This window comes from Neodiprion virginianus, chromosome 3, assembly GCF_021901495.1.
Source record: "Neodiprion virginianus isolate iyNeoVirg1 chromosome 3, iyNeoVirg1.1, whole genome shotgun sequence".
NCBI classification, from domain to species: Eukaryota; Metazoa; Arthropoda; class Insecta; order Hymenoptera; family Diprionidae; genus Neodiprion; species Neodiprion virginianus.
Window position 1 is genome coordinate 3,529,881 of NC_060879.1, and position 28,000 is coordinate 3,557,880.

The window sequence follows — 28,000 nt, forward strand, 5'->3', positions numbered from 1 at the left end:
CGTAATTCCGTGTACCGAAGTTTTTTTCCTTGTAAGAAAAAGTAACAAATTGAAGCAAAGAACAAAAATGTCACTTTTAATTAAATAACGAATCCCAAATGTTTTTACAGTCGATCGAATCAACATCGTGGAAACAATGTTCGTTCAGCCTTTTCGTCCAATGAAACCGTTCTCTCTTAATCAAAATAAATTGTGTATAACTTAAAAGGTAAATCTGGTAATTTTATTAAAAACAAAACAAAACGAAAAGAAAAAATTCAATCAAAATCAATCTCACTCCCATCATTCAATCCACGATCCAACTTTGAAGTCTTCGACTATATAAATATCGATTATACGTGTTTTTCGAAAATTTCACACAATTTTCAAGTTTATTTTAGGCATTTGTTTCGTTTACCGTTGATTTTTCAAGGTGAAAAAACCGATGTGTTATAAATGTTTTATTTCTTTTGAGATTTACGATTCGCCAGTATTCACCGTAGTCGTACACACACACACACACACACACATATATATATATATATATATTTATTCTCGTCAATTACATCTTCATTATTTTTACCGCATTATAATAGCTATGGGTATGCAATGCCTATCTACGTATAATTATATTTACAGATACAGAACAAGAATTGATACACCAAACTTAACATTATTACACTAAATTCTACGTACATGGCCTTAGGGTTTTCTCATTTTTTTTTCTCGCACGAAAGTAAAAAAAAAAAAAAAAAAAAAAAAAGAATTTGAAAATAAAAAAACCGAATTGCCAGGTTTTTTTCGCAACTTGTATCGTACTTAAATAATTCTACAATTCTCTCGCGATTTATTAGAAAATTCCAAGCGTGAGAAATTGAGAATTACCGTTTTATTATTGTCTTTTATATATCGCAATAATAATAATAACTATTATATTTTTCGATATTTTCATTTTATAAGTTTTGCAAATCTCCATTATAACATATCCCCGTAATATATACCTATACGTACAATATCGTCACGCAAATTGCCACTCTTTCAAAAACGACAAATTCATTATTAATTAACATTGCAACACCGTTTGCATTTCTTTTTCTGTTTTTTTTTTTAATATCTTTGCATGTGTAAAACAGCACGAAAGATGCGAAATACCATTTCGCTACCATTAACTATCAATTCGGCATCGCATTCGATCGATGCATATTACAAGCACCTACGCTCAAACGATTATTTATTCGCCTGTTTACACTATCGTTCTTTTTTTTTTTTTTTTATTCGTATTCCTTGCATCGCAGAGAAATTGGTTTTTCATTTAACTCTCTTAACTTTTTTTCACACCTCAGTCAAAATGCGTCTGCTGAGCAGTTTCATTTATCAGCACAGTCGTAGTTAATAATCGTATGCGCGTTTATTTTAGTCATAACTATACTAATAATAATAATAATAGTAGTAATAATAATAATATTAATTGTTATTATTCTCGTACGATCAGTGATGAGATACTAGTTTTATTTTTTTTTTCTTATTCCGCACTTCTTATCTTCAACTCTTTATTTTGCAATTCTATTTTTTAATCAGTCGATGGTGCATCCTAGCTCGTCGCTACCGTCCGAACATTCTAAATACCCGTTGCATACACGCGATTTTGGAAGACACTGTCCCAGGGGGCATCTGTGACCCTTGCAATCCAATGAAAATGACGATGATGGAGCGAATTCGTCGTCTGCCATGACACCCTCTATCCAGGGTACATAGCTGTGAACCTTTGTGTAAATTCCTGGCCTCCCAGGCCTCGCGCATCCGTATCCGTTCGACGTTATACCTTGTAAAAGAGGATTGTCAATTACCTTTCAAATTTTTACTCAACACGATCGTACGACATTTTGTTTTTAATTCAATATTGTACATTTTTCTTTTTCATGTTGGATTTTTTATCAACCGATGTTGGCTTTTTTTCATGTCAAAGGATGTTCAGGCGTGAACTGGTAGATATCGTAACGGGTTTATGAAAATTATACAAATTGTTCTCAGTTTTATTTCCGAAACATGTGTAAAGTTTGACAGCGATTGTCTGAAATATACCGGAGTTATTTTACTTTTCAATTTTCGTAATTTTGCATTGATTCTTGTGGGAAACTTTGAGGCTCAATGCAACATCACGAGAAACTAGAAGTAAAATAACTTCGGTACGGTTGGGACAATTGCTTTGAAATTTTACACAGGTGTTTAGAATAATAGTGAAAAATATTTGTGTAATTTTCATTAATTAGAACGATTTCGATCTTTTCACGCCTGTGCATCTTTAAAAGAACCCATTTGTACATATTTTTAAGGATATTTTCTTATCAAGATATCTATTAAGGAAATTAGTATCCACTTTAAGACACTTCTTCAATATTCTGTTATATTATTCGTTAATTTTTTTTTTTTTTTTTTTTTCTTAATGCGAGCTGCTAATTACCTTGCAGGGTGTACTTATTGTTCGATTCGGGGCAAACCAGAGGCCCTCCACTATCGCCTAGGCAAGCGTCTCTCCCGCCGTCTTTTAAACCAGCGCAGAGCATACCCGAGGTTATTTTGTAAAGTGGTAAAAATAACGTCCTTCTCCGACACTCGTCCGTAGACATGACCGGCAATTCGACTTCTTGAAGTGTATCGGCTGGAAAGAAATTCCGATTATTATTCCCGAGTAAGAGAAAAAGAGTAAATCATCAGCTGGATTCAATTTTCGATACGAAATTTGCCTTCAGTTTTCTCTTGTCGACATGTATATTTTTTTTCTTAATTTCTGTAATCTTATTATCTTCTAATAATTTGATGCAATCGTAAATTTATCGCATATTTATACACCCTGAGTGATCAGAAATTGGAACAGATCTCTTTCCTTTTTCTGAATTACGTGAAGGGAACAGGTACACCCGGCCGCAGTGATTCTGCGTGGGTTAATTTTATCGACGAGTCGCATAAGTTGGCAATGCCGAATTAGCTCGCAGCGCCACCGTCGGCCGGTCGCCGAACAGGCTCACCTTCAATCTTTGTTAACATAATATTACCCATGACCGTTGAATCTAACCTAAAAATACGAACAAGCGATAGTTTTTTTTACGTTTACGAATGTTTGGTATTGCCAACGTAAAACGATTCGCAGAAAAAATTGGCCATTTCAAAGTCACTGCGGCTAAGTGTTACACATACGTTATGTATTGTATATCAGATTCAAGAATTCATCTATTTTTTTTTTTCAAGTATATTTACAGGTTCACCGGGATGATATCTGCTCGGATATGACTAGACTTTCCGCGTGGCAAATTGGTAGAAGAAGAAGTAAAAAGGGAGAAGAATAAAAAAAAACTCTACAACGCAAGACTGAAGAAAGAAGTATGGATTAGATTCTGAAAAAGTTGAGGTAATTACATATCTTTTCTATTGTGCGCAAAATTTAGTGAGAAGAAGAAGCGGGAAAAGGGTGTAAAAATTCGTTTGCGATGACTTTCGAGAATCGTGGACGGGATTTCGGGTCAATTGGCCTTCGATGTGACGCCAAATACTATTCGCGAAATTGTTATAAATCATCGTCATATTCCTTACGACACGACAACGTGCTTCCTTTTTTATTTATTTATTTATTTGTCGTTTTTCTTTTATTTATCATTTTTACTTACGAAATACTCGGCCAAGTTCGAACAATTGTCCCCAGCCGGTAACCTTGCAGATTTCGCCACCTTTCGGTTCGGTTTTCGGTAGACAAACGGGCCTCACGTAATCGCTGAAGACTACAGGACGCTCAAGTTTCAGCAATGATATGTCGTTTATGAATCCATTGTCGATGTAATCGGGGTGAAGGATTATACGATTAACGTGTATCAGCTGCTCGTGCGGACTCGCAAAATTACCCCTTCTCGTCGTCCCTATTCTCGCTACCCAGTATTCGCTTTGGGTACTGCAAAACAAACAAAAAATAGATCAGGATAAACATATTATTTTTTTTTTTTTTTCTTCGATCAATTTTGGAAATAATTCAACTATGAAAACTTTTTCCATATTCTTGTACCTTCACTTTTACGGCTTTAGGAGAAAATTATGATTATTTATTTGAATTTTGGGGGGGGGGGGGGGGGGGGATGATTGAGAGAAAAGGTAAAATTTTAACGATCAACTTACTGGTAAAAACAGTGCGCTGCAGATATGATCCACATGTCGTTTACGAGGGCTCCGCCGCATTGGTAACCGCCTTCTTTGTAGAGAGCAACTTGCCACGGCCAACTTCCGGCTGCGGAACTTCCGCCACCGACTATCCTGGAATCCCGATAAAAAGGCCATCTGGGTGAGCGAATTATTTTTCATTCCGGTTGCGTATATTCGTTCGTTGTTACTATTATTGATATCATTATCATTGTTTTACTAAGAACAAGCGTATCGTCGAATAGTAACCAATCGAATGACGTTTCGTTCCCGATGTTATCGAATGTTGTATTATTTTATCTTCTCACCTAGCTTGCGTTGGCGTTTGAGTGCGAACACCGCATTCAAGATTCTTGCATTTTACCCTTAAAACATCTCCGCTCGGGCAGTTCGACGGTTTGAATGTCAGACTTGTTTTTTCTGACGTTTTTTCGTTGTAGACTAAGCTGTAGTACTCGTGTTGCTGCGTTTTTTCACTCTCAAGCCTCACTTTTTCAACCCTTTCGTAATCCCTGTGTGAATCGATAATTTATTTTTTTAACGTTACATCTTTGTACCAACATTGCTTTCGAAATATATTTAAACAGTTATTTACTCATTTCCCAAAGCATTTGTTTTATGTTCGAATTTCAGAAGTTTAAATCACTTCTAATTCCAAACTTGGGAAATCAAGGATTTTCCGATTTTTAGAAATTTTGAGTATACGAACGTGCTTTGATATTTTCGAATTTGTAATGTTTCACGTCTCGTTGCAATTTATTAATTAATTGGCAAACTATTTCTTTCAACAATATTTATGTCTCGTTGAAAAATTATAAAATATTTCAATTGATTAAACATCAAGTATTCGAAATATCATTCAGTTTTTTGTTTTTTTCTATTGATTTTTTCGATCCAGAACAGCGAACCAAAAAATTTAACGATTGCGATAACAAATTTGAACGAATTTTTATTCCAATCAATAAATGAACTTCGCAGTAATTGAGGAAATTTTCGCTGATATATTAATTGAAAAAGAAAAAAAAAAAAAAAAGTTTCAAAATATGATAAACGCGTTGAAAATCTTACTGATAAGTGATCGCCTTGCACACGGCTCGTCCCAAATCCTCTACGGTCCAAATGGTCCTCTTCCTCTCAAGAAGGTTGTCCATACCGGTGAGACAAAGTTTTCCCCACTTGCCGTTTTTCCGAACACTAAGAAACCCCTTGTCGTTGTAATCGTCGATTTCGCTTCTGTACGGAATACCGATCACCGAACTTATCGGACGATCAGCGTTAGAATTTTTTTCAACCGTGTGAAACGAGTTTCCCCCGTAAATCGAACCGGATTTTAAATTGGGCGTAATTTCCCTGCCGGAAACAACACCGTCCGAATTCAACGCTTCCTCGTCATTTAAATCCAGCGATTTCCTCGTCGACGTTTCGTCCGATCCGGATTTAACCACTATTCGAAACGTCGTCGTCTCCAGAATCGACGACTCCATCATCTCTTGGTCGGTTTCGTTCTTTCCGCTAAAATCCGACACTCCCGTTTCGTCCTCATATTTTTCCCACTTTGAAAAATTCCCGCCCTCCGTTGACGTCGCCTCTCTCTCAACCTCCTCTTCCTCCTTTGCGTCCCTTGATTCGACGCTTCCAATTTCAACCCCCGTTTCACCCTCGCCGATCGACATGTTTTCGTCGATCAAAGCCGCGCATTTTTTTTCGTCCTCGCCGCTCGGGCAATCCCGAAAACCGTCGCAAACCTTTTCCGGGTTCACGCAAGCTTTGCTGTTACCGCACACGAATTGACCCTTTCCGCACCAGTCTGTTTTTTTTTAGAAAAAGTCTGTGCGTTTATTTAGGGGATGATATTTTTTTTTTTTTATTTTTTTCATTTTATTTTTGGGACAGTTTTCAACCGTTCTACATGACCGATTATTTTGATTATTGTTTTCTGAAACCTCACCAGTGATTTTACTGATTCGAAAGTCTCAACGATTTTCAATGGTTTTTAACTATTTCATGCGATTTTATTTCATTTGTTCAACGATTTTGTGCAAAACATTATATGGTGATTTCAACGATATCACAAGATATCACCTGATTTGAAAATTTCAGTGATTATTGTATTCAGACCCTGATTAAGGATGCCCTGGCTATACATTCTCAATCAAAAGTGAGTCTCGTCGACAATATTGAATACTTTGTGATGAGATAAAAATTGGAATATATCAACCGTAATAAAGACGACGAGAAAATTAAATTTGAATGATAATTATGCTCAAAAGTTATCAATAAATTATTTGAACAAAATTAATTATTATAATAATTAACATTACATCTAACGGTAAGAGGTCGTGCAAATTCATGCAATCAGGTATTCAAGCATATTCAAAATGATGTGACATTTGATTTTGTTATCTTCGAGTCTGCATCACTGCGGAATAATTCATGTACCAATGTGATTTCATATGTATATCGAAGACATGTGAATGGGGAGTTATCGGTGTAATTTGAATGAAATTGCCCCTCGCCGTAACTTTAATAATAGTAGTCTACGTCATAAGAGTGAGAAATACGAACCGCAATCGGTTTCATCCGAGTAGTCCCAGCAGTCCGGAGTACCGTCGCAAATCTTGTGGTAGAGTAGTTGAGCTTTTAAAAAATCACCGCATCTACAGTTAGACTCGTCCTCGGACGTAGCGCATTCTCTCAGCATGTTGCATCTAGCACCAGCTGGCAGGCATTTGCCATCGTTGCATTGAAATCCCTGACACGTTTCTCCTGTGACGAATTAATTTAACGTATAACGGTGTAACGACGTATGTTTAGTCGTCAATATTTTATTACAACACTGTGCATTTTTTTTTTTTATTTTTTTTTTATAGATAATCCACAATCACGAGTTTCATCAATTTTATTACATTACTCATCTTGATTTAACGGTCGTTTGATTGTAGATTGTTGAACGAGCTTTTTGTGATGGAGGAAAAATCGATGAACGTAAAAAACTGAGAATCAAAATACAGTTCATTCGACTAATTTACAGTGTTTCAAATTTTAATTTTCGACGTTTTTTTTCTTTTTGTCAGTTATTTGTTCAAATTATTGTGAAGTCAAAAAATGAAGGAAAAACCGTATTTTTGAAAAACGATAGCGGGAATTTATCTTCTTTTTTTTTTAAGAATTCTATATTTTCGATCTCTTACTCACCGTTATTCTCGACCGGATTTTCCTCGGTGCTAGATCGCATTTTCTCCGTTCTTTCCTCGGCCTTGATCAGAACTTTGGTGGGAACCTTGATGCCGTCACGACTGAGTATAAAATCGTCGGTATCATTACTCGAAATGACTTTATCACCGCTTAAAACTGTCGCGAGTTTAGTTAGTTTGTCAAAATTAGCCAATTCTTCCCCTTGGTTCCCGCTCGGTACTTCCGGTCTCGGTATCGTCGAGTGATCGCGCGACGGATCGTCCTCAACCTCATCCTCGCCATCCTGCTTCGTCGATATCGTCAAGGTGTCAGTCCTGACCTTTGCGAACTGCTTGAGCTTTTCCAAAAGCATTATACTTTCCCGAGCATTTGATATCTTCCTGTCAGAGTTTCCCGGGTTTTTAAAATCGTCAAAAAGCGGCTCTTCCGATCGGTTCGCTCCAAAATCCAGAGCTTCGATCTTCGCTCGCTGACTTCCACCGATTTTCGAATCAGATATTCGCACTTCCGGTTCCGATACCCTCGTGCTGATCGACGTTATCACTTCAACGACTTGCCGATCCGGCTTTGTCAACTTGTCCGGACTTCCCGCCCCCTCCTCATTCTTCTCTTCCGGTTTCTCCTCGTTCGCTGTTCGCAGTTTTTCATAGCTTCGATCGGCAACCTCGACGATATCCTCGATCGGCAATTCGCCACCCTCGCTGTCGTAATTATCTTCCGTATAATTACCGGAAGCCCCTGGAGGTCTGGGTCGAGGTCGAATCGGTCTACCGATTCCACTGTTGCTTTTCACCGGCGCCAACGTGACGAGATTCTCGACGACGTTCGCCTTTAACGTGTCGTTGTAGACCTTTGACTTGAGTTCAGATTCCCTCTTTGCCTCGTCCCGATCACTCTCACCATCCTTCTTTACCAGGGACTCGTTTTTCACACTACCAGGCGTGTATTTCACAGTTTCGATCTTTACGAACGTCGAATTTCTACCGGTGTTAACGACGCTCTGAGGAATCGGATCCTCCCGCTGCTGAAGCTTCTCCGTTGGCCTCTGTAACTTTTGACCGTTGTTCTTGTTCAACGGATGAAGAATCTCCGAGTAAATCTCGGTCGTTGTGTGCTTCAGGGTTTTGTCATCGTCGATCGTTATCGAGGTAGTCAAATCGCTGATCGGCGGTCGCTGCTCCTCGAATTCCAGCTTCGATTTCTCCTCCAGCCTTGACGGTCCCTCTTGATCCCGATCCTCATCCTCGTTCTCCGCTTCAGTTATCTTGTCGACCGGTATCGTGTGCCTGAACGGTCTCAAGGTCCCTGGGTTCTCCACCAGGATCGGCTTCGCCTCTCCGTTCAGATCGGGGCTCTTGTAGCTCGTGTACACCGGTTCACGTCGGGAAATCGCCTCCCGAAGAACAGCCTTGCGATCCTGCATGGCGTCCTCGAGGCTAGCCTCGATTTCGGAGAACCGATTTCTTCCCTCGAGCTCATCGACGTCCAGTACAACCTCAGCCTCTCCGATACCCGCCACTTCAGGCTCAATCTGAACGCCGAAAATCGCGCTACTTTCGCTTTCGGGAATCGGAACGTTGCCCGTAGAGAAGACCCTGACGTTGTACGTCTTCCGGATCGGCTCGGAGTCCGCTATCTCGATAGAATCGGCTCTGACCTCCTTGTCGATCGGTAGACTCACCACCTCGTCTCTGAACAGGGGTTCGTCCGACGGTTGGGTCGGTATCTTATTTTTGAACTTGCCGTTCACCCTGAAGTTCACCATCTCCTGAGGCACTATTCGGTCCGTGTGATCCTCGGAATCTCGGCTCGTAGTTTCGCCGATCGTTTCGAACACCGGAAGCAGAGAGGCTTCGTCGACTTTCGACGCGATGCTGGGAACTTCTGGTACCGTCGACGGAACGGATTCGTCGTTTAATTTGAGCCTCAATTCCGTGTTCACGAAGCCCGGGATTATCGGGCGCCATGGGGACGTCTCGAATTCCGGATCCACGAAGTCCTTGAAGGGTTTCTTCGTCGTCGAAACTTCCGTCACCTTAGGTTTCGAGCTCGTCGTTTCCGGCTTCGACGTTTCCGTGCTGCTCGACGTCGTCTCGACCTCTTTTCGCGTCGTTTTTACCATTCTTTCGGTCGTTTCCGGGGGAACGACGGTCGTCGAAGTGCTTCGACTTCTCTCCGCTATTTCTGGACTATCCGTTCCGTTCAGTTTAGTCACTTTGTAGGTGCCTTGAATCGTCGGTATGTTACTGAAGTCGATGTTTGCCTCGTCTGGATCCGTTTTAATCGGACTCAATGTTGTTGATGATGGCGACGACGACGACGATGATGACGATGATGATGATGATGATGAAGTGTTTCTAATGCTTGGTCGCAGAAGACCGTTTTTCGTTATCATCGTGTTCTTTTTTCGCGCTGTTTGCTGCTGTTGTTGCTGTTGTGGTCTGTTTGGTACTCCTCCGTCTTGATCGAGCGCTTCGTAGAAAAAAAAAAAATAAAATAAAAAATAGAAACGAATGTTTGAAGTTAATACAGTGCTTGTCTTTCGTTGTTTTAACTTGATTTATTTATTCTCCTCGCATGAATCGGGTAATTTCTTGAAGAGTATCTACCGAATGCGAAGTTTTTTCGCGGATTGAACAAAGTCGAAAATTAGTATCCAATAAAAATCCTTCGTTTTTTCTGTAATATATATACGATCGATTCCACTATACAGACTTTACTCTGAAATGAATTTTAAACTTCATTTTCATTTTGGAATTCTGGATATCTTTTCATAATTAACTACCGAATGTTTGTTCTCATTTTTTAAATTGCAAAAAATGCGACTTACTTTTAACTGAGATGCTCGCCAAGTCTAATTCCATGTCCTTGAACAAGGATGACGTCGAGTAAGTTTCTTTCGCCAGTATATCGGCAATGGTATCTTCAACGTTGCTAATGGATTTGGGTAGCTTCCTGCGGTCGAGATAAACTCTGAAGAATACCTTGAGCGTGCCGTTTTCGAATTTGTCGATAAACGTTTGTTTGTACGCAGGGGCTAACACGCTTCTTCTGAATAGCAGCTCGAACTGTATGGAATGGAAAGTTTCTCTATTTTTTCACTCGTATCGCAAATCAGAGATACTAAAAGGTTTTTTTTTTTTCTGTTTCGTACGATTCCAACACAAAAGGTATCCCAGATTGATCTCTCCGATTTCATTTCTTTTTTAACATGTTACAGTAGACTGAAAACTAAGCGAGAATTTTTTTTTTAAGCGACTTTTCACTTACTATATTTTTGTACTTCCGCTCCTTTTCACGGAATGCCATACTCGTGTTCAGCTTCAACATCGGATAGTAACGCTCTCCACTCGAAACTCGAAAGCTGCACGCAAATCCTGTTACAGCTACGGAAAAATATGATCGATGTGCATTAAAAAAAAATTTTTATTATCAACAATGTTTTTTAATTAATTAAAAATAAAAAAATAAATAAATAAATAAATAATGTGACATAAAAGTTCAATTCATTTAACAAAACTTTACCAGTTTGGTAAAGGCGTTAGAGATTTTACTGGCTATTCTAAGTTTTTGAAAATTTCTATTCACAATCCCGAATTATTCTTCGCGATAATATGCATTACATAAATTCAATTCAAATATTTTAAAGCTGTTCTCACCATTTTTAGGGTCGTTCCTGAGAGCTGTAACAGATTGAAACGAATAAACAAAATTAATTAATTATATTTTGTGGTCAGTTGGTTTTCTAGATCTGGTTAGTAACTTTAAAAAAAAAAAAAAAAAAGGACGAATAAATCGCGATCTTGACCGTCAAAAAGAAGTTGGAAAAAAATTCTGTGCAAAAATGTTTTTCGTACGATGAATGAGATGCTAAAAATTTTATAAATTTCACTCACCACCCATCCATAAAGCCAAACCGGCAACGGCTAAAACGGCAATTAGCACGAGCATAGCAGAAATGATTAGCACGGCGCTACCGATTTTCCATTTTGTTGTGTTTTTACCGTTTTTATTAACGTGGGGCGGCACTCTGTACCAAGCTGATCTTGGCGGCAGGTAATATTCGCTCTGTAACAAAAAAACGTGAGAGGAATTAAAAAAAAAAGAAGAAAATACAGTTATGCTGATTATAATTATAATTATACGCCCTATTGTACCTATTTTATCGAATTATAATATTATTTTAATCAACGACACGATTATTTTCATTCTGTTCTAATTTGCGTTTCGTCAAAAAAAAAAAAATGTTTGTATTATCAGCTATCAGTTTATCGCGTTAAAAACTGATACGTGTTTTCCAATTGTCAGAATATTATTAAAATTTCAAATAATCGACACTTAAAATGTGTATAATAAACATTTTCGAACGATCAAGTAAAAATCTACAGTCAAGTCTTTCGTTAATCGTGATTGATTGGTTGGGAATTCCTTTCGACACTGTGTTAGACGTTTTTTTTTTTACGCAAATTTTCAATAATTTTAGATATGTAAAACGCACAGATATGAGCAAAAACGAGCTCAGACAGAATTCGCACTGCAATACGTTGACGCGATGAATGTGTTGTACATGAAATGACTGCAAAACACTAATAATAACAACATGTAATATGTGTAAAATGTAATAATAAACTAACCGCAGCCATTCGCACATCGAGTTTAAAACAGTTGCGCTTGTAACGGAGGATCGGATATAAGGAGCCGTTTCACAATTCTCAATGAATTTGAAATTTCAGTACTTTTACGCGTATAATGTGCAATATGTTTTTATCTATCCGACTTAACGGTGGGGATAAAAATTTGTCATAAGCAACTCGTCATAATTTGGCTATGTGGAAGCTTGAATTTGGGTCTATAATAGTTTTCAGGAATTTTAATTCAATACATGAAGTAAATAATTTTGCAGGTTTGTTTTTCTTCGCTAAAATTCCTTCTTCGTTCAACTAATTTTTCCAATTTTATATTCATTTTTTGTTTTTTTTTTCAAACGATATCGTTACAATTTCCCGATTTTCAGAAAGTTCGTTCACTTTTAACAAAACTTGAAACTTTTTCCGTTCTTTCAATAGTCAGAAATTCGTTATATGTTTTGAAAAAGTTTTATAAATCTTGTTTGTTTTTTTTTTTTTTTTTCTTTCTTTCAAAAATTCTTGTACACTGACTTCACAACATACGTATTTCAGTCCGGCGAAGAATTTTATCACCGATACGTTATCACAATCGATTATATGTATCGTTTGAACGTCGATCGGTTGAATTATTTATTCCTGTAACTTACGTGACGAAATATTCTTCCATTAAAACGTAAGTCGTGCTTGAGATGGGGAAAAAGAATGTAAACTTTAATGAGAGAAACGAAGGTTCAAAAACCTGGCGAGATAACGCGATGAGGATAAATAAAATTAAGTAAATAAAAGGAGTGCAAAGGAGAGAAAAGGGAAAAAAAATGTATAAAAAAAAGGAACCTGTAGTTTCTTCTTCTTCCTTGTTTACACCTCCTCTTCCAGCGCAGCTGCGGATGCTGCTCGCTACTCAGATATTATCTCTATCAACGATTTACCGTTAGAAACTCATTCCGTATCACACGTAGCTTACACGTACGCATACACGGCGTGTAATTTTGTTCATCGTATTATCTAGTTTCGCCGCATATGTCGTAAACTATTACATTGTAATAACTTGCAAAACAAGCGGTACCTATATATCTATTTAAATATTTGACGAATTATAGCTGTGCAACGGTATGTTAAAATAAAAAACAAGATTTTTATCTAATTCGATCGGTAAATTATTATCGTATATTTTAGCTTTTTCACCCATGTTTTTATTTGCCTATTATTATATACATTTAAAGAGTCAAAAGTTGTTGTAAAATTGATTTGAAGATAATTTTTTTATAGTAAAAAAAAAAAGCAAAAAAAACTGAGGGGGGGGGGGATTAAAATATTTGAATATTATACCGATAAATGAAAGCCTAGGATTACAATGAACGAGGAACGATTAAAATTGACCGAATAAAATATACATAAGAAAAGTGCTAACACTACGACGAGACGAAAAAAAAAAGAAACTGATAACCGAAAATGAAAATCTTAATTGTTGACATAGTTGAGAAAAGAAAGAAAAGTTAAAAAAAAAAAAAAAAAAAGGCGTACGCGCATGTTTCCATACGCAGAATAAATCTTAAGTTCGTGACGTGTACTTCTAATTCATATTCATTTCGTAATTTATCATCGTATTAAACCTTTCATTATACATCTCGGTCTTGAAAAACCTGTCGGTTATAATTATTTTTTGATACAATTCACTTACTTATTTCATGCGACTTTATTTTTTTAATTTTTATTAATTTTTTTTATTTGTTTTATCCATTGCAGTATCAAATGTAAATTATTCAATTGCTTAGTTTATTACTCCGACATTTGTAAGAATGATTTTTGATTCATTATTTTTGTTACTCAATATATATATATATATATTTCATTATATATTTTTACTCTTTTCAATTCATACCGAATGTTTAATTCTTCAATTTTTGAATATAATATTTATCCATTTTGTCTTTATTTTCTTCTATTTTGCCATTCTTAGATTTTTTTTTTTTTTCTAAAAACCTTTAAACCACTCATTCATATTGTTCGAGTTATTCTGAATTCCTCGCGTATTTTTTCTACTGTAAATGCTAACGAAGAATGAGCGGAAAAAATGACGGTTGTATATACAAAAGTTTAGGCACTCCGAGTTGGTAAGAATATAAAATTTAAAACAAATAAAATAATGACGAATAAATTGAAGAAAAAATGTATAATCCTTGGTTATTGAAAAAAAGTCGATTAATGTACAGTCGATTTTTACATCCCTAATATGAAAAGAAAAACACTAGAGATGAATGCTATTTTATTTTTATTTTTCCCCATCAACAAAATATCGTACAGTCCGATCGTGAATTCGATTGCTTTCTTTGTACGTGTGAAATTATTTCAAGAAGGTTGCGTAAAGAAGAAAAAAAGAAAAAAGCTGGTAATTAGTACCGTTTTTATACCAGTAATTGCGTAATTTTTGCGCTAAGCGCGCGTCGTGTTTTGATTAATTTGAATATTTGTCGCGCAAATAAATTATCTACCATGCATGAACGGTGTGGCAATTAGTGGAACAAATTTTTTTTTTTTCTTCTCCTTTAAATTTCAGTCGTTTTCCCGTTAGATTCATCCGTTATACTCAATGAGCGTTGATTTCCTAATTTTTTTTTTTTTACTCATCGTTATTTTCAGTTTCTTCTATATTCTTGCATTCGCCGATTGTGAAAAAGATAGAAAAAAAATATTCCGTCATCGCAAGAGTCTTTTTCCGAGAGTCGGAAAGACGATTTTTTTACCGATGGTACAAAAGAAGGACGAAAAAAAAAACGAAATGAAACTTCTGTTCAGAATATACAAAGTGACAAATTTGAATAATATAATAATAACGTGGATATATATGAAAAGAATTTATTAAATTTTTTTTTACATTCGTGACCAACGACCTGTCATCGCCTGTCAATTTGTCGGTCATTAGTATGTTTGACCGTGCAGCGATAAAACGTCACCTGCATCCTATACTCGAGACTGTCTGATTGTGAGTCAACTTAGGCAGTTCATGGTCGCGATTAAAAATGTTCAGACGCCAAATCCTTGCATCAAGCTTCCTCAATAGCAATCGAAAACGCTTTTCTTTCAATGCATCATGTATCCGCGTTCGTGACTTGAATTATATTATTCAATATATCGACGCATGATCGATGCCGGATATAATCCGTGACGAAATCATTATGCAAAAATCTACACTCATACACATTCCTTCATTCGTTCATCTATCAATTTACGTATTGTATCAAACTAGAATAAAACAAAACGCGCGCAACATTAATTAAACCTTGCGCAGATTTGTTTCTTTTTTTTTTTTTTTTGTTTTTTTTTACAATCAAAATCGTGTAAGATTTACCTATCCGTCGATACATTTGTTCAAATTCAATGTATCGAACGTTGAACCTCACCGTATTTGAATAATTATAAAATTAATTGATTTTGTCTCGCTACCCTTGACCTTCTGTCAATTCAACATGGCAAAAAACGAGAGGTTAAAAGCTTGCGCGCGTCATTCCGTGCTTCGACACTCGCGTAACTCGCCCGAAACGATCAGCTGACCAGCCGGCGCGACGCCATGTTGTCTATAAAAGCTGCGGGGAATGCCGGGTAATATATTATCTTTTTTTTTCCCCATTATTCCAATTGACTTCTACTCTAGCGAGTTTTCCTGACCTTTTAACGTTGCAATTACACGTACAAAGGATTATCGATATCTGGCACAGGTCATCATAGGCACATGCGTGTGTATGTATGTATATATATATATATATACATGTATATATTTATGTATGCGACCGCAAGGACGCTCTTATAGGTACCGTATCTATCCTAGATACATGAACCAATTCTCCTCTGATATAGCCTTATACAGGTTTCATAGCACGTTTATTGTACACAACTTTACTACCTATATGCGGCGCATAGCGCGTACGTGTCTTCGCCATAACGGAATTCTACTTGACACCCTTTTTTTCGCGGCTGTCGTATTAATGCTCTCACACGCTTTGTAAAACGCTTGTTGTATTATTTCATCGGTTGATTTAATTTTTGCAAATTTTTACACACCGTTGAAAGATTTTTAATATACAAATAAATAATAAATAATTAATCAGGGATTCGTATAATTCGCTAGAAACAAAAAAAAAATAAAAAAAAAAAAAAACTACAGGTATAACTTATATTCAGTATTACACTTATTTGGAGAAATAAATTTGTGCAATAAAGTTGTAATAAAGTAATAATAATAGTAATCTACGACGACTGATGAAATAATTAAACGACATGTTTGATAAAATCGTCGATCATCGGTAAAGTAATTCGCATCTCTTAAGTAGAGTGTTTTATATTTTGAGTTGATAAAAACCGACTACCGTTACACAGTTGTGGAAAATTGTGTATTACATAGACGAAAGGAACAAATTCTCGAGTCGTTTAATCGTTCCCAGATACGTCCGAATTATATTGAACCGTGTTTTATAGTGTACATCGCATGAGTAAATAACAACAATTTCCGTATGACGCGAAGTGTAACCATCCTCAATTTTATCCTTTTTCCCTTCCGCTCGAATCGTCCTCGTCGTTTTTTCTCCCGTTTCTTCCTCCCCCTTTTACTTGCTAGTTACTCGCAAAGTTTTACCACGCGTTGCGAAAGAAGGGCCTTTTTGCACAACTAAACGTAGCGTCTCACGTTCTAAGGTTTATTGTACCTATAACGAACGGGCACTTAGAACGCGACGCCGTGCATGTCCGACTAACTATGTCTGCGCGGATCGTAAAGCGTGGTAACAGCTAGAACATGCTCTTGTAAAAACTGAAAAATCATCCTCCTCCTCTTCCTCGATAGATCAGCTCTTCATCTTCGTTATACCGGGTGTTTCAAAGTAAACGCCACGGTATCTTGGATTGCCTGTCTCTCAGGGGAACAAATATCGGTAAAACACAATTACCGAGTTATCGGTAGATAACGCGTTTAAAGTTTTGCAAGTTTCGTGGATTTTGCCAAACAGTTGTTTCGTTGTTTGTAACTTGTGCTGAAGCGTTCAGCGATTACATTCCGGAGTCGCGTTAATAAAGTGATGGTGGTTCTGTAGGTAGCTGTTTTATCGATATTTGGTCTCCTGGGTGGTAGGCAACCCCACATACCGCGAAGTTTACTTCTTTTTCTCCTTCCAGATTTCCCCGTGAGTGCAGATTTTTAAAATAAAAATTATATATATATATATATATACATATATTTGTTTTTGTTCTTCAAACTTCTTTCACCTTTAAATCGATCGATTCTGATTTGTTTCCATTTGTTTTGCAAGGAAGCCAATGCATGGGAAAATAAAATGGAAATGAAAAATCGTCGGATAAAATCGAGCGTGTGAATAATGATTACGTGATTGATCTACGAGCGGAGCAGCGTTTATATACGATGCTGATTATTAATTACCGCATAGTAATGTACATAAGAAAATACACCCGCGCTGACGATGGTGATAAATAATTTATGCGTTGTACGAATACGTTGCTTGCATCTCTTTATGTCCGATCGTGAGTTATATAATTTTATGTACATACATCTGATATTATACAGTAGAACCTTTCGTTATAATTCTACTTCAATCTATTTTATACAGCCTATTGTTCCAAGGTTTTGTTTCGTTTTTTTTTTCTCAAGAAAACTATTTTGTTTCGAAAAAAAACATTGCGACCGGATGTGCCCAGCAAACGATTTGGAGAAAAGAAACATTGAAATTTTTGAACTGGGTAAAAAAAAATAAATAAATGAAAAAAAAACAATTCTTTTATACGTCAAATTTTCAACCGGACGATAATAAATTGTTTTTTTTTATCGCACCCACTTTTCTAAGAAATGGACAAAGATGTTTTCCCTATTGTTAGAGAATTTTTAATACATCTTACAAGAGGTTCTACCGTATGTATGAAAATGACGTGTATAATATAGAACTGTGTCGCGGAATCGACGACCTTGCTTGCATTCGCGGGCTTGACGAGAACACGGCGCAGCGAGTTTTCTCAGGTGGTAAATATCCCACCTTGACTCAAGCTCGGAAGCCTCGTAATCTCGTTCTTGCAGCAGCGGTTGCATTTCGCGGTGAATCGCATGCCGGCGCATTGCAATTCGAATAATCATTTTTTTTTTTTTTTTTTTTTTTTTTGCGCAAACGCGGGGCAAAACCGAAGAGTTGAATTTATACACCGCGTTCTTGTCTCGACGACGGTTTCAGAATTGTTGGCAAAAGAAAAACGCCGCCGCTCGCGAGTTGTTATTTCCTCTTTAAAATAACTCACGACGCATTGCGTTCCTGATGCGCTGCTGATCCTGACGACGCCGCGGTCACGAATTACGTATATTATATACGAGATCTCGGTGTCGGATCGTTGAGGAGATTCATTGTTATGAGAAGACGTTTCATTCATCATTTCGAATTATCCTCACACAATTTTGTACTTCTTTTTTGTATAATTATCGTTTGTTAAATACATATAATATAGATAGTTTCGTTTCAAATTTTAGTTTTCAAATCGATTGATGCCGGTTTTCTTTTTTTTTTTTTTCTATTGTTTGGTTCAAATTCTTTTTTTTTTTTATTTCATACTCTTGTTACACGGAAATTTATTTATCTCTTAAAATTCTTCCAACAGGCGTTACATATGTTTAGATCGTTTCGTTTCAAATTACACTTTTTAAATCACTCGAAATCAAGCGGTTGTTGTGTTTTTTTTTTTTTTCTCTCTTTCTCACTCTCTTCCAATGCTTATCGTCCGTTCAAACATTTTTATTTTTGCATAAATAATACAGAAAAACTCAAGAATATTACATATCAATGATTTAACATCGATCTTTCTAGTTCTCATTGAATTTTTCTAGGTAAAAAAAAAAAAGAAAAAAAACAACGCACCATCCAATGGCCGGACAAAATCTGATCGAGATTCATTCTGTAAATAAAAGAAAAAAAAATTGAAGCAAAAAATGAAGGAACGTTTGTAAAATCGTGAAAAATCGATCCTAATCGCGTAAACATGAAAAACTAATTGTCGTCAAATTTCGAGACGGTCGCGTTACGCGTTATATCGAGGTGGTCCATTACCTATGGGATGCTGGGCGAGTCCTTCGGTTTACCGCCGCGAGTCGAAGATGTGCAGCACAAGGCAGCGAAGCATTGCAAAGAGTCCCTTGCATTTGAGGTCAAAGATCTCACAAGGTCGTCGCAGCGTGTAACACCGTCCTTGTCAAATTAACGAGATCGCACAAAGCGCGTATCGCGTATGAATATTTAACATTTACCACGATAAATAAAATTTTAGACGACGCGAATTGTGGATACAATCGTGAATTATAACGAGAAAATATCATCCGTTCGATATCAAGTTTCGTTTTTATTCTTTTTCTTCTTTTTCCTACTATTGTTCATTTATTTTTTTTTTGCTTCTACAACTGTGAAGAAAATTTATAAAAATTTTCATTTTGATCAAATAAAATCGAAGTATTATGCAAATGGTGTAACATATATATATATAATAATAAATTTTGATTTTGTATACATCGAATAATAACGAAAATCTTCATAATCGTTACTTATGAAGTTTGTCGTTGTCTTTTTTTCTTAACGTTTATAAATAAGTTTTCGAAGTATTTGGTTGATAGCTAATATCGGTGCCTATTTAAAAAAAAAACAAGGAGTACGTTTCAACGAAAATGCGATGGATATTGAACGAATTTATCAGGGAAAGTGTAATGAGAGCACGATATTACGTTTGGTATTTGATACGAGAAAGTTCGTACGAACATAAAAGAATCACGAAAAATATCAATTTTTTTATATATTCGACTTTATTCTTAATTATGATTTTTTCTTTTTTTTTAAACTTTAAAATCTAACAAGACTATTTTCATTACCTTTAATTGGTTACGTGTAAGAGCGCGAAAATTTGACTTGTATAACCCAGAATCAGCGAGGATAAAATCGTCGTTCGTATCTAACGAATAAGGCGTATACCGGAAACACGTATGACGATGCTAATGCGCTATTGGTAAATATACGTACACATATTAACCTATACCCACACATTGTGCATACCTAAGCTATTCAAATTCCGGCTGCTTCTTTCACGGCTTGGCATCATATATATACATATATATACACGTATGTAATAGGTATACGTATAAGATTTACGTATAACGCATTACTTATAACGTACTATCGGACACGTCGATCTCCGACGAAGACGCTGCTAAGAATTTGCGTGTGGAAATTATTATACATACATATTCATACGGATATGATATTTGTAATCGACGTGTGGCAGCTATAAAACGCCGAGGATTATTACAGTAATTGTAATAATATGCGTATAATCTGGACTTGAATATTATATGTATACTTTTAAAGAGGAAGGATCCCTCTAAAACTTCCGGCCATGGTCAATTAAATGGTATGAAAACTCGCGATGCTGTAGATAATTGACAAAAAAAAAAAAAAAAAAAGAATTATTTTTACGTGTTAATTAAATGGAAAAATTTCAAATTCATTTAGCGAGTACTTAAAATTAAAATTAAGAGCTAGGCTTTGGTGGGAATTTTTTTTTATATGTTCAGAGTACTTCATACTTTAATCGCATAAATTGAAAACGATTGTGAGAAAAAATAATCGATTATACTCGATTAACTGGGGAAAAATAATCGATTTTATCGGAATCAATTATTTTTTTATCCCAAATCCAATTAATTGCGTCAGGGAATTTTTTATTCCAGTGTTTTTTAAAATCCGATCAGACGCGAATTAAGAAAAAATAGTTACATCGAGGAGGAATTGAAGAAAACAAAATTCTACTCGTACATTGTAACGCATTTGTTGAAACGAGCTCACGATTCTCGATTAAACTCCCGCTGTTATCTCTCATTGCAACTAAACGTATGTGCAGTTGGTATTACATGTGTGTGTGTGTATATATATATATAATTCAGAGCACAGACACATTCACGCTATTGATACAGTGTAACAAAAGTTGGTACGTTGAACCTAACTTAACTGTGAATCGCATTGTGCGATGCCCATCTCTAGACCAAAAAAAAAACATTACATGTCTATATATATATATATACAATATATATATTTGATCTCTTAAACACAAGTATACGAATCGCTAGTTTTTCCTGCAAACACACCAAGTCAATTGGCCAACTCGTAATATTTTTTTTCACATATTTCTTGCTTCAGACTTTTTAATCATACGCTACGTGGACAACAGAATTTGAATGGTTGACAAAATTGATTCATACATACGTTGCAGAATATATGTTCAGAGTGTGTAATCAGATTTTTATTGATCAACTGCCATGTTATTATAGATATTGGTTCGCGTTTTTTTTTTTTTTTCCATCTCGTATGATCGACAAATCAATCTGAAGAGCTTTGCTTTATTTATTACTTTTTCTTTTTATTCATTATCTTTTTTTTTATTTTTTTTTTTTTTGTTTTTTATCAGCTGAGAAATGCACGATTTATATTCATTCGCCGCTTCGTTGCTGTTCGTTATGACTGGATAATTGGTCAGGTGATCGTAGGAAGCAATCGTACTTACTTGTTGTTTATAAAAAAAAAAAAAAAAATGGAGAATGACATTCAATTTACAAGTTTTATTTACTTCTTCGTAGAACACGTTTTAAACTAATTATACGATTTTGTCACACGTTGCAACATACAGTTGCGAGCAAAAGTTACGGGCCAGATTTATTTTCACCAATAGTTTTTATACAAACAAAGTTAGAAAAGCAGAACAATTTGATGTTAATTTGTTGAAAAAATTTTGCAACTTAGTTGTTGTTTTTTACCCTTATTTATAGAAATATAATATATGTATATATCGCAGTTCAGATTGAGCTACGTTTTTAATTTCATCTTGCGCGTAGAATACGCGTTAATTAAAGTAATCGAGTAAATCTCGGTTAGGTTTAATTTCATTGAAAAAAAAAAAAATCGTATACGAAAAAAAAAATGAGAAAAAAAATACACACACGCACACAGAGACAATTCCGATGGAATTCTTTTTTGGAGTTTTGATTTAATTATTATTAATTAAATTAAAAAAAAGAGAAGAATCAAACTTCGAGGGGAAATTGACGTCATATCCTGTCGATTCGAATTTTTATTTATTTTATTTATTTTTTTTTTTTGCCCCATTCGTTTTATATCGACGCTCTTCTTTTTACATCGCGGGGATTGCACAGCTCGGTATTACATTTTTATTTAACCAGTATCGTCGTCGTCGTCGTCGGTCGAGAACGTGTAGCACGAACGAGAGCGAGGAACGATGATCGGGCAATACAACTTTTTTCGACCTCGGTGTCTTTCTTTCTTTCGACTCCGTAAGAGGTCGTCGGTTCCCACAGTACCGGCTCTCCTAAGCTTGTCCTGCCTATCCTGCTCCTCTTACCTCTTTTCTCTATTTATAGCTGCCTTGCGCTGCGCTATTGCTATCACTATTACTATTACACTTTGTTACGCTCGCGCTCTTGCGCGTCGTCTGCTTTCGATAAACCGGTAGACTAGTTTCACACGTATCGAGGTTGAAATAAAAAAAAATAAAACTCGAATGTGTGTTAATTCGAACATTTTTATTTTTATTCTGGTTTTTGTTACTATTATTGTTGTTGTTGTTGTTGTTATTGTTTAATATCGCGCACGCCGCGTTGTCTCATTTCTCGTGAACTAAAAAAAAAAAAATAATGATGATACTTAAACACGTAATTTGTCGATGAAGTATATAGGTTTTTATTTCAAATATATACAAACAGAACTTGAAAATTTCATATATCGAATATGATTGTGGAATGTATAATTTTATTTTATTTATTTTTTATTTTCTTCTATATTCAGTGAAAGCTTGAATTTTGTAAATAAATATCTATGCTCTTTTTCGCCGTTCTTTTTGAGCTTCAAAATTAGCTTTACGTTTGATATCGTGAGCTACGTTTTTAAGTCTGTTTGAACTTTTTTTTTATTCTCGTTTTACGGCCAGTTTGTGGAACGTAAAAATGATCGGAGAAAAAGCGGTCGCCAGAATATTGTAACCGGCGTTGCAGCTGGAGAATGGAATGCGATGGAAGGTTCGATCGGAGCTTAGAATTCAGCTAGAACCTCGGAATTCCTCAGCACCTTCCGATTCCGAATTACACAGTCAGCTGTAGAATAAGAAGAAAAAGAACGGCGCTTTTTTGGGGTTACGTCGAGTATCGGTTCAATAATAAAAAAGTAAACGGGTATCAGAAACTTGTAATGTATCAAGTTTCGCGAATTTGCATTCTGCGTTAAACTTTTTTTTTTCCCTCATTTCGTACTAGACTTTCCGGTAACAGCTAGAAAACTAATTTTCACTATCTACCTAGAACTATATTTTGTCGATTGTGGTAAAAAATGAAAATAGTTTTTTGGACCGAACGGTAAACGGAACTAAAAATTTTTCTCGGTGTATGTTTTAGATTTTTTTTACTTCGAGTTTCGTCACCAAATAATTGGAAATTAGGCGTTTTCGAAACTTTTCAAAATCGGGACTTGAGCTCAAAGATACTCGCCACATAATCGTATAATACACGGTTAAACGAAATTGCTCGAAACTAACGTTCCTTTCAACTTGAAATTTTTTTCACATCTTCACCAACTCCCAGTTTCTTCTCATTCGTAAAATTCCTTAGTCGCAGTTTGGTCGTGAAACACTTGTCAGTGACACTGACCTAGCTGTGCATAATACGCGAGTCTATGAGTCTAGGATTCTGCGCCCACCCGCGTAATAACTCGCCCATGCCTTGGGAGAAAAGGACCGTTCTTTACGACGCCCAAGTACTGTTATGTCACTGACACACTTCCGATCGAATACCAAATAGTATTATAGGCAGCCGGTATGTACACGTGTATATATATATATGTCCAAAAATTGATAGTATACCTAAAAACAAAAATTTTGGCGTCAGTATGAGCTCCTAATATCAATAGGAAGGTTTGCCTCTATCGATCTCTTTTTTTTCCATTTACATAACACGGGAAAATTTTTTTTTATTTCAGAATTTTTGTTACTTTGAAACGGTTCATCGTAACGACAATGTGAAAAAAGAGATTTGTAGGAAATTTCACTCTCTACGAAAAACGTCCGAGGTTCAAAGTTTCTCAGATCAACCGTTTCAAAGATATCAGCGATCAAAAATAACACTAATCAAAAATTTCAAATATCTACAAATACCAACAAAACTACAAAACAATATCATATGCCATATTTATATTATTTTTTATGCAAAATTACTTTAATTCTGTTAACCTGAGGCTGTAAATTTTTTTATTTTTTTTTTGCCAATTAATTCAATACTTAACTCACAAATAGCTCAAATACACAAATATAAAGGTTAAAAATATCACATAAATGATTTTTGGGTATCTTTTATAACAATTTTTTTTTTTTTTTTACCAGATACTAAGAAATTTTATCGAACAATTAATTCTTTATAACAAAAAACAATATTAACAACTTTTTATAAAAATTTTTTATTGTTATGTTATGTGATTTTTTATTCCGGGCAACTCCCGAATAACTTGTTATAATTACTGCTAAACACGATTTAAAAACTTTTCAAAATTTCCAAGTATGCGGATTTTCTACTATTTATAATCTATTGCAGGTATATTCGGTATTCCTGAATTTTTCGGAAGAATTTTTAGTTGATTTCAGTTTCATTAATTCTCCGTCTAGATATTTATAAATGTTTTTGTTTTTGTTTGTTTTTTCAATTTCAACTTCAAGCATGCATCGTCAAATATTTAGGGATATAACTCGATACGTAGGTATCGTATTCAGTGTTTTGTAAAATTGATTCGGTAACAATAATTTTTGAACCCTTCAAAAAAGAAACAATTTTTATCCGGGTTATTTTATTACGATCTCCCCTGAACTTCACCATGTAGGCAATTTTCAATCCGCAAGCTTCTTCCTCGTCATTTTTCACATTTACAAAATTATTAACATATCAACATATGCATCGTGCTTGACGGTGAAATAAAAATTGTGTTTCTTTTGTCGGAACAAAGAAGTAAAAAGTAAATAAAAATAAATAAAGTCGAGTTCCCGCGGTGTCGTATCAAGGATCGCATTATGTGATTTGTTACAGCTCAGTCTCGAGATTTTTATATTTTCGTGTCGTTGAGTAAACGTTTGATCAGCAGTAGACAGACTACAAAAGAGTCTTGTGTCGTGCCCCGCCTACGTCAACATCGTCGGACAGGTGAAGTCGAGCGTGTTTCGTTCTTTCTTTTCCGTTTTCACATTACCTTTTTTTCATTTTCCTTTTTCTTTTTTTCTTTACCATCATCGTTAGTTTGTTCATTCGTTTTTCCTTCCCTTTGACCAAATATATCGTTAAGCATGCGTTGCAGAGAAACGAGCGGAGGAAACCTCGAGATCCCTTCTCAAAATTTTTACTCTTTTTTTTTTTCCTTTTCTTTTTCTTCGTCCTCTTATTCTTATTCTTATTTTTTTTTTATCTTTCACTCAAGTGAGACCCGCGATGTTGATGCAGCTATGTCGCAGCGTTTGTTTGTATACCTAACCCAACATCAGCCGCGATTTTTACCGGCTAAATTAACGATAACGTTGTCATCTCAATTGTTAAAACATTTATTCGACCTGAGCTTTCTCGAATCTCGCTTCGGGTTTCTCTCTCTTTCTCTCTTTCTATGTATTTTATCTTGTATATATCTCGAAGAGTCATTTTTTTTAACTTTCTTCTTCTTCTTCTTCTTCTTCTTCTTCTTCCTCTAATCATCAACGTGCAACGTTTCCGGCGTTCTTTTGCCGCAACAGCCTCCGGGAATTTTGAATAATAATATCGTGAGAAGTTTGTTTGTTTCTTTCTTTTTCTTTGATTTTTCAAAACATCGTACAGACGAAGGGAGTTTTTCTTTTTTTTTTTACTCCCTCACGATCACGCGAAAACAATTTAGAAAATGTTTATCAGTACAGGATCTTCGTCGCTGTTTTATTATTGTTTTACTCTTAAGTACAACATAGTGCGTTGAATCGATTAAAGTTATTAAAAATTTATCTGTAAACAATGGATAATCTCGACTCGCACGGTTAATTGTTCCCACGCATTCACGAACAGCAATCGTCGTTGTTTTCTGGGCCTTGGCCTTGCAGTCTTTGAGCTCGAATGAAAATTACGCAAGATATACGTACACGTATTTCACACACACGCACACACAGATGTGCATAAAGTATTAAGAAGGTTCTGCAGTCTACGCTGATTCATCAGCATCCCGTCGAGATATTCATCTAAGCGTATTTCTTCCGCTTTTATCCCCGATTCGCTTCTTTTAATTTTTTCTTTTTCTTTTTTCTGTTTTTTTTTTTTTTTTTTACTCATCCTTTTTACGCCTTCCCTGCCTTTTATTTATACTGCATTTATATATCTGTATTATCTATATTACCTTGTTTGAGTAACGTTCCCCTGCATAAATTGCAAATCAAACCGGAAACTCGACGCGATTAAAAAATTTCATCCGATTACATCAATTTTGCGATTTGTTATTTTTCTTTATTTTATATCGTTGAGGCAAGCTGTTGAAATTGAATGTACAAGTCGATTGAAAATTGTTCAATTTATTCGTAGTAAATAAATTTGATTATTTCACGTTGATGGAAAAATGATCGTTAAAACGAATAGAAAAAGCATTTAAGTTTCGTGCGAATCGATTGTGATGAAAAAAAAAGAAAAAATCGTTACAGAGAAAACATGCTTTTTTTTTTTTTTTTCGTTTCTACGAGAATTTTCCTCCTTGTCGAATATTCAATGATACGTTTCACCACGCAAAGCGGAAACAAATCGCAGGCAGGCAGGCCGATAATAAATAATTTCTGATTTTTGATTTCTGATACGCAATGTTAATATTTTTATTTTCATCAATACCTGATAAGGATAGCTTCCCGGTCTGTAAAAGCTGCTCGTAGTCAAAGCCGGATGGCTTTTGGTGCTTCCGCACGTCGATGTCATATTTGCGAAAAGTATCCTCGTCCCTTTTCACGATGAAAAATTATCCGCAAGCTCCGTCCCGACGGTCTCGATCAGTGACATAATTTTCACCTGTATAATCTACGCGACTATTATCATCTCTTACTTTTTATTTTTCGTTAACTTTTCTTTCATTTGCATACATACGTCTATTCCCATACAATAATAATAACAATTATTATTATTATTATTATTATTATTATTACTATTATTATGTATCGAAGATCAATTTAACACTTTGAAACTGAATCGTTTGCACAGAGTACATGTACAACAATATCACCTTTAAGTTTTACATGGGCATTCAATTATGTGTACTATATATCTATGCAAAGGCTCTTAGGAAACGGTAATTAACTAAACACTCAGGTATATTCACGATAATGTCAATTTACCGTCATTTTTCCTTGTGCATAATTGGTTATTCGTATTACGGCGTAAATTTTAACAAACACCGTTATGCAATTATTTAATATTCGATTTAATATACAGTTTACGTTAATTATTATTAACATTACAATTGAGTCTCCTGTAAATCCGCACCTTTATAATAATAATAATAATAATAATAACGATCGCTTTCCCGCTGTGGAATAAATATTGAGTCGTTGCGTTCGGGTAGGTAAAATACGTTATTAAAAAAAAAAAAAACAAAAAGAAACAAAAACAACAAATTTTAAACAATCACTACCTCCGCAGTTTTTTTTCCTAATTTTTTGTTCGAGCTTCTTCAATTATTTCTTACGATTGATAAAATACTGTGGCGGTGAATTGTTGCGGTAACGATAATAAAAAAAAATTTATTTTCCCCGCTATTTTTATACCGCACATCGTTCAGCACCGTTTTTATTGTTCATCGCGCAGCTTTTCCTTGATTTTATTTATCCGGGTGGAGGAGAAAATTCCTCGCGCAACGGACGACCAGAATCCGTTCGTCTTTACTCGATCACGGCTAACCACC

General features: G+C 35.5%; 1 protein-coding gene and 1 long non-coding RNA gene across 5 annotated transcripts in view; one reads left to right on the forward strand and one right to left on the reverse strand.

Moving 5' to 3' along the window:
- Positions 1 to 29: 29 nt before the first annotated feature.
- LOC124300858 (uncharacterized) lies at positions 30 to 27,992 on the reverse strand. Of its 4 annotated transcripts, none has more exons than XM_046755293.1 (14): positions 27,731 to 27,992; positions 26,938 to 27,582; positions 11,253 to 11,424; positions 11,016 to 11,039; positions 10,627 to 10,742; positions 10,187 to 10,424; positions 7,357 to 9,828; positions 6,727 to 6,927; positions 5,230 to 5,968; positions 4,470 to 4,673; positions 4,141 to 4,299; positions 3,642 to 3,919; positions 2,441 to 2,638; positions 30 to 1,801 (listed from the first exon to the last, which is right to left on the reverse strand). In XM_046755293.1, the coding sequence occupies exons 2-14, from the start codon at positions 27,019 to 27,021 to the stop codon at positions 1,554 to 1,556; spliced, it is 5,133 nt and encodes a 1,710-aa protein (XP_046611249.1). In that variant the 5' UTR covers positions 27,022 to 27,582; positions 27,731 to 27,992; the 3' UTR covers positions 30 to 1,553. The 4 variants fall into 4 exon arrangements, with proteins under 4 accessions (XP_046611249.1, XP_046611250.1, XP_046611252.1 ...); XM_046755294.1 differs by lacking the exon at positions 27,731 to 27,992 and having other exon boundaries at positions 26,938 to 27,111; positions 27,183 to 27,669; XM_046755296.1 differs by lacking the exon at positions 27,731 to 27,992 and having other exon boundaries at positions 4,141 to 4,275; positions 26,938 to 27,669.
- The window catches only part of LOC124300867 (uncharacterized), a 66,911-nt gene continuing 43,080 nt past the window's right edge, over positions 4,170 to 28,000 (forward strand). The window contains exon 1 of the long non-coding RNA XR_006907351.1: positions 4,170 to 4,303. This is a non-coding gene — a long non-coding RNA (uncharacterized LOC124300867). The remainder of the gene's footprint in view (positions 4,304 to 28,000) is intronic.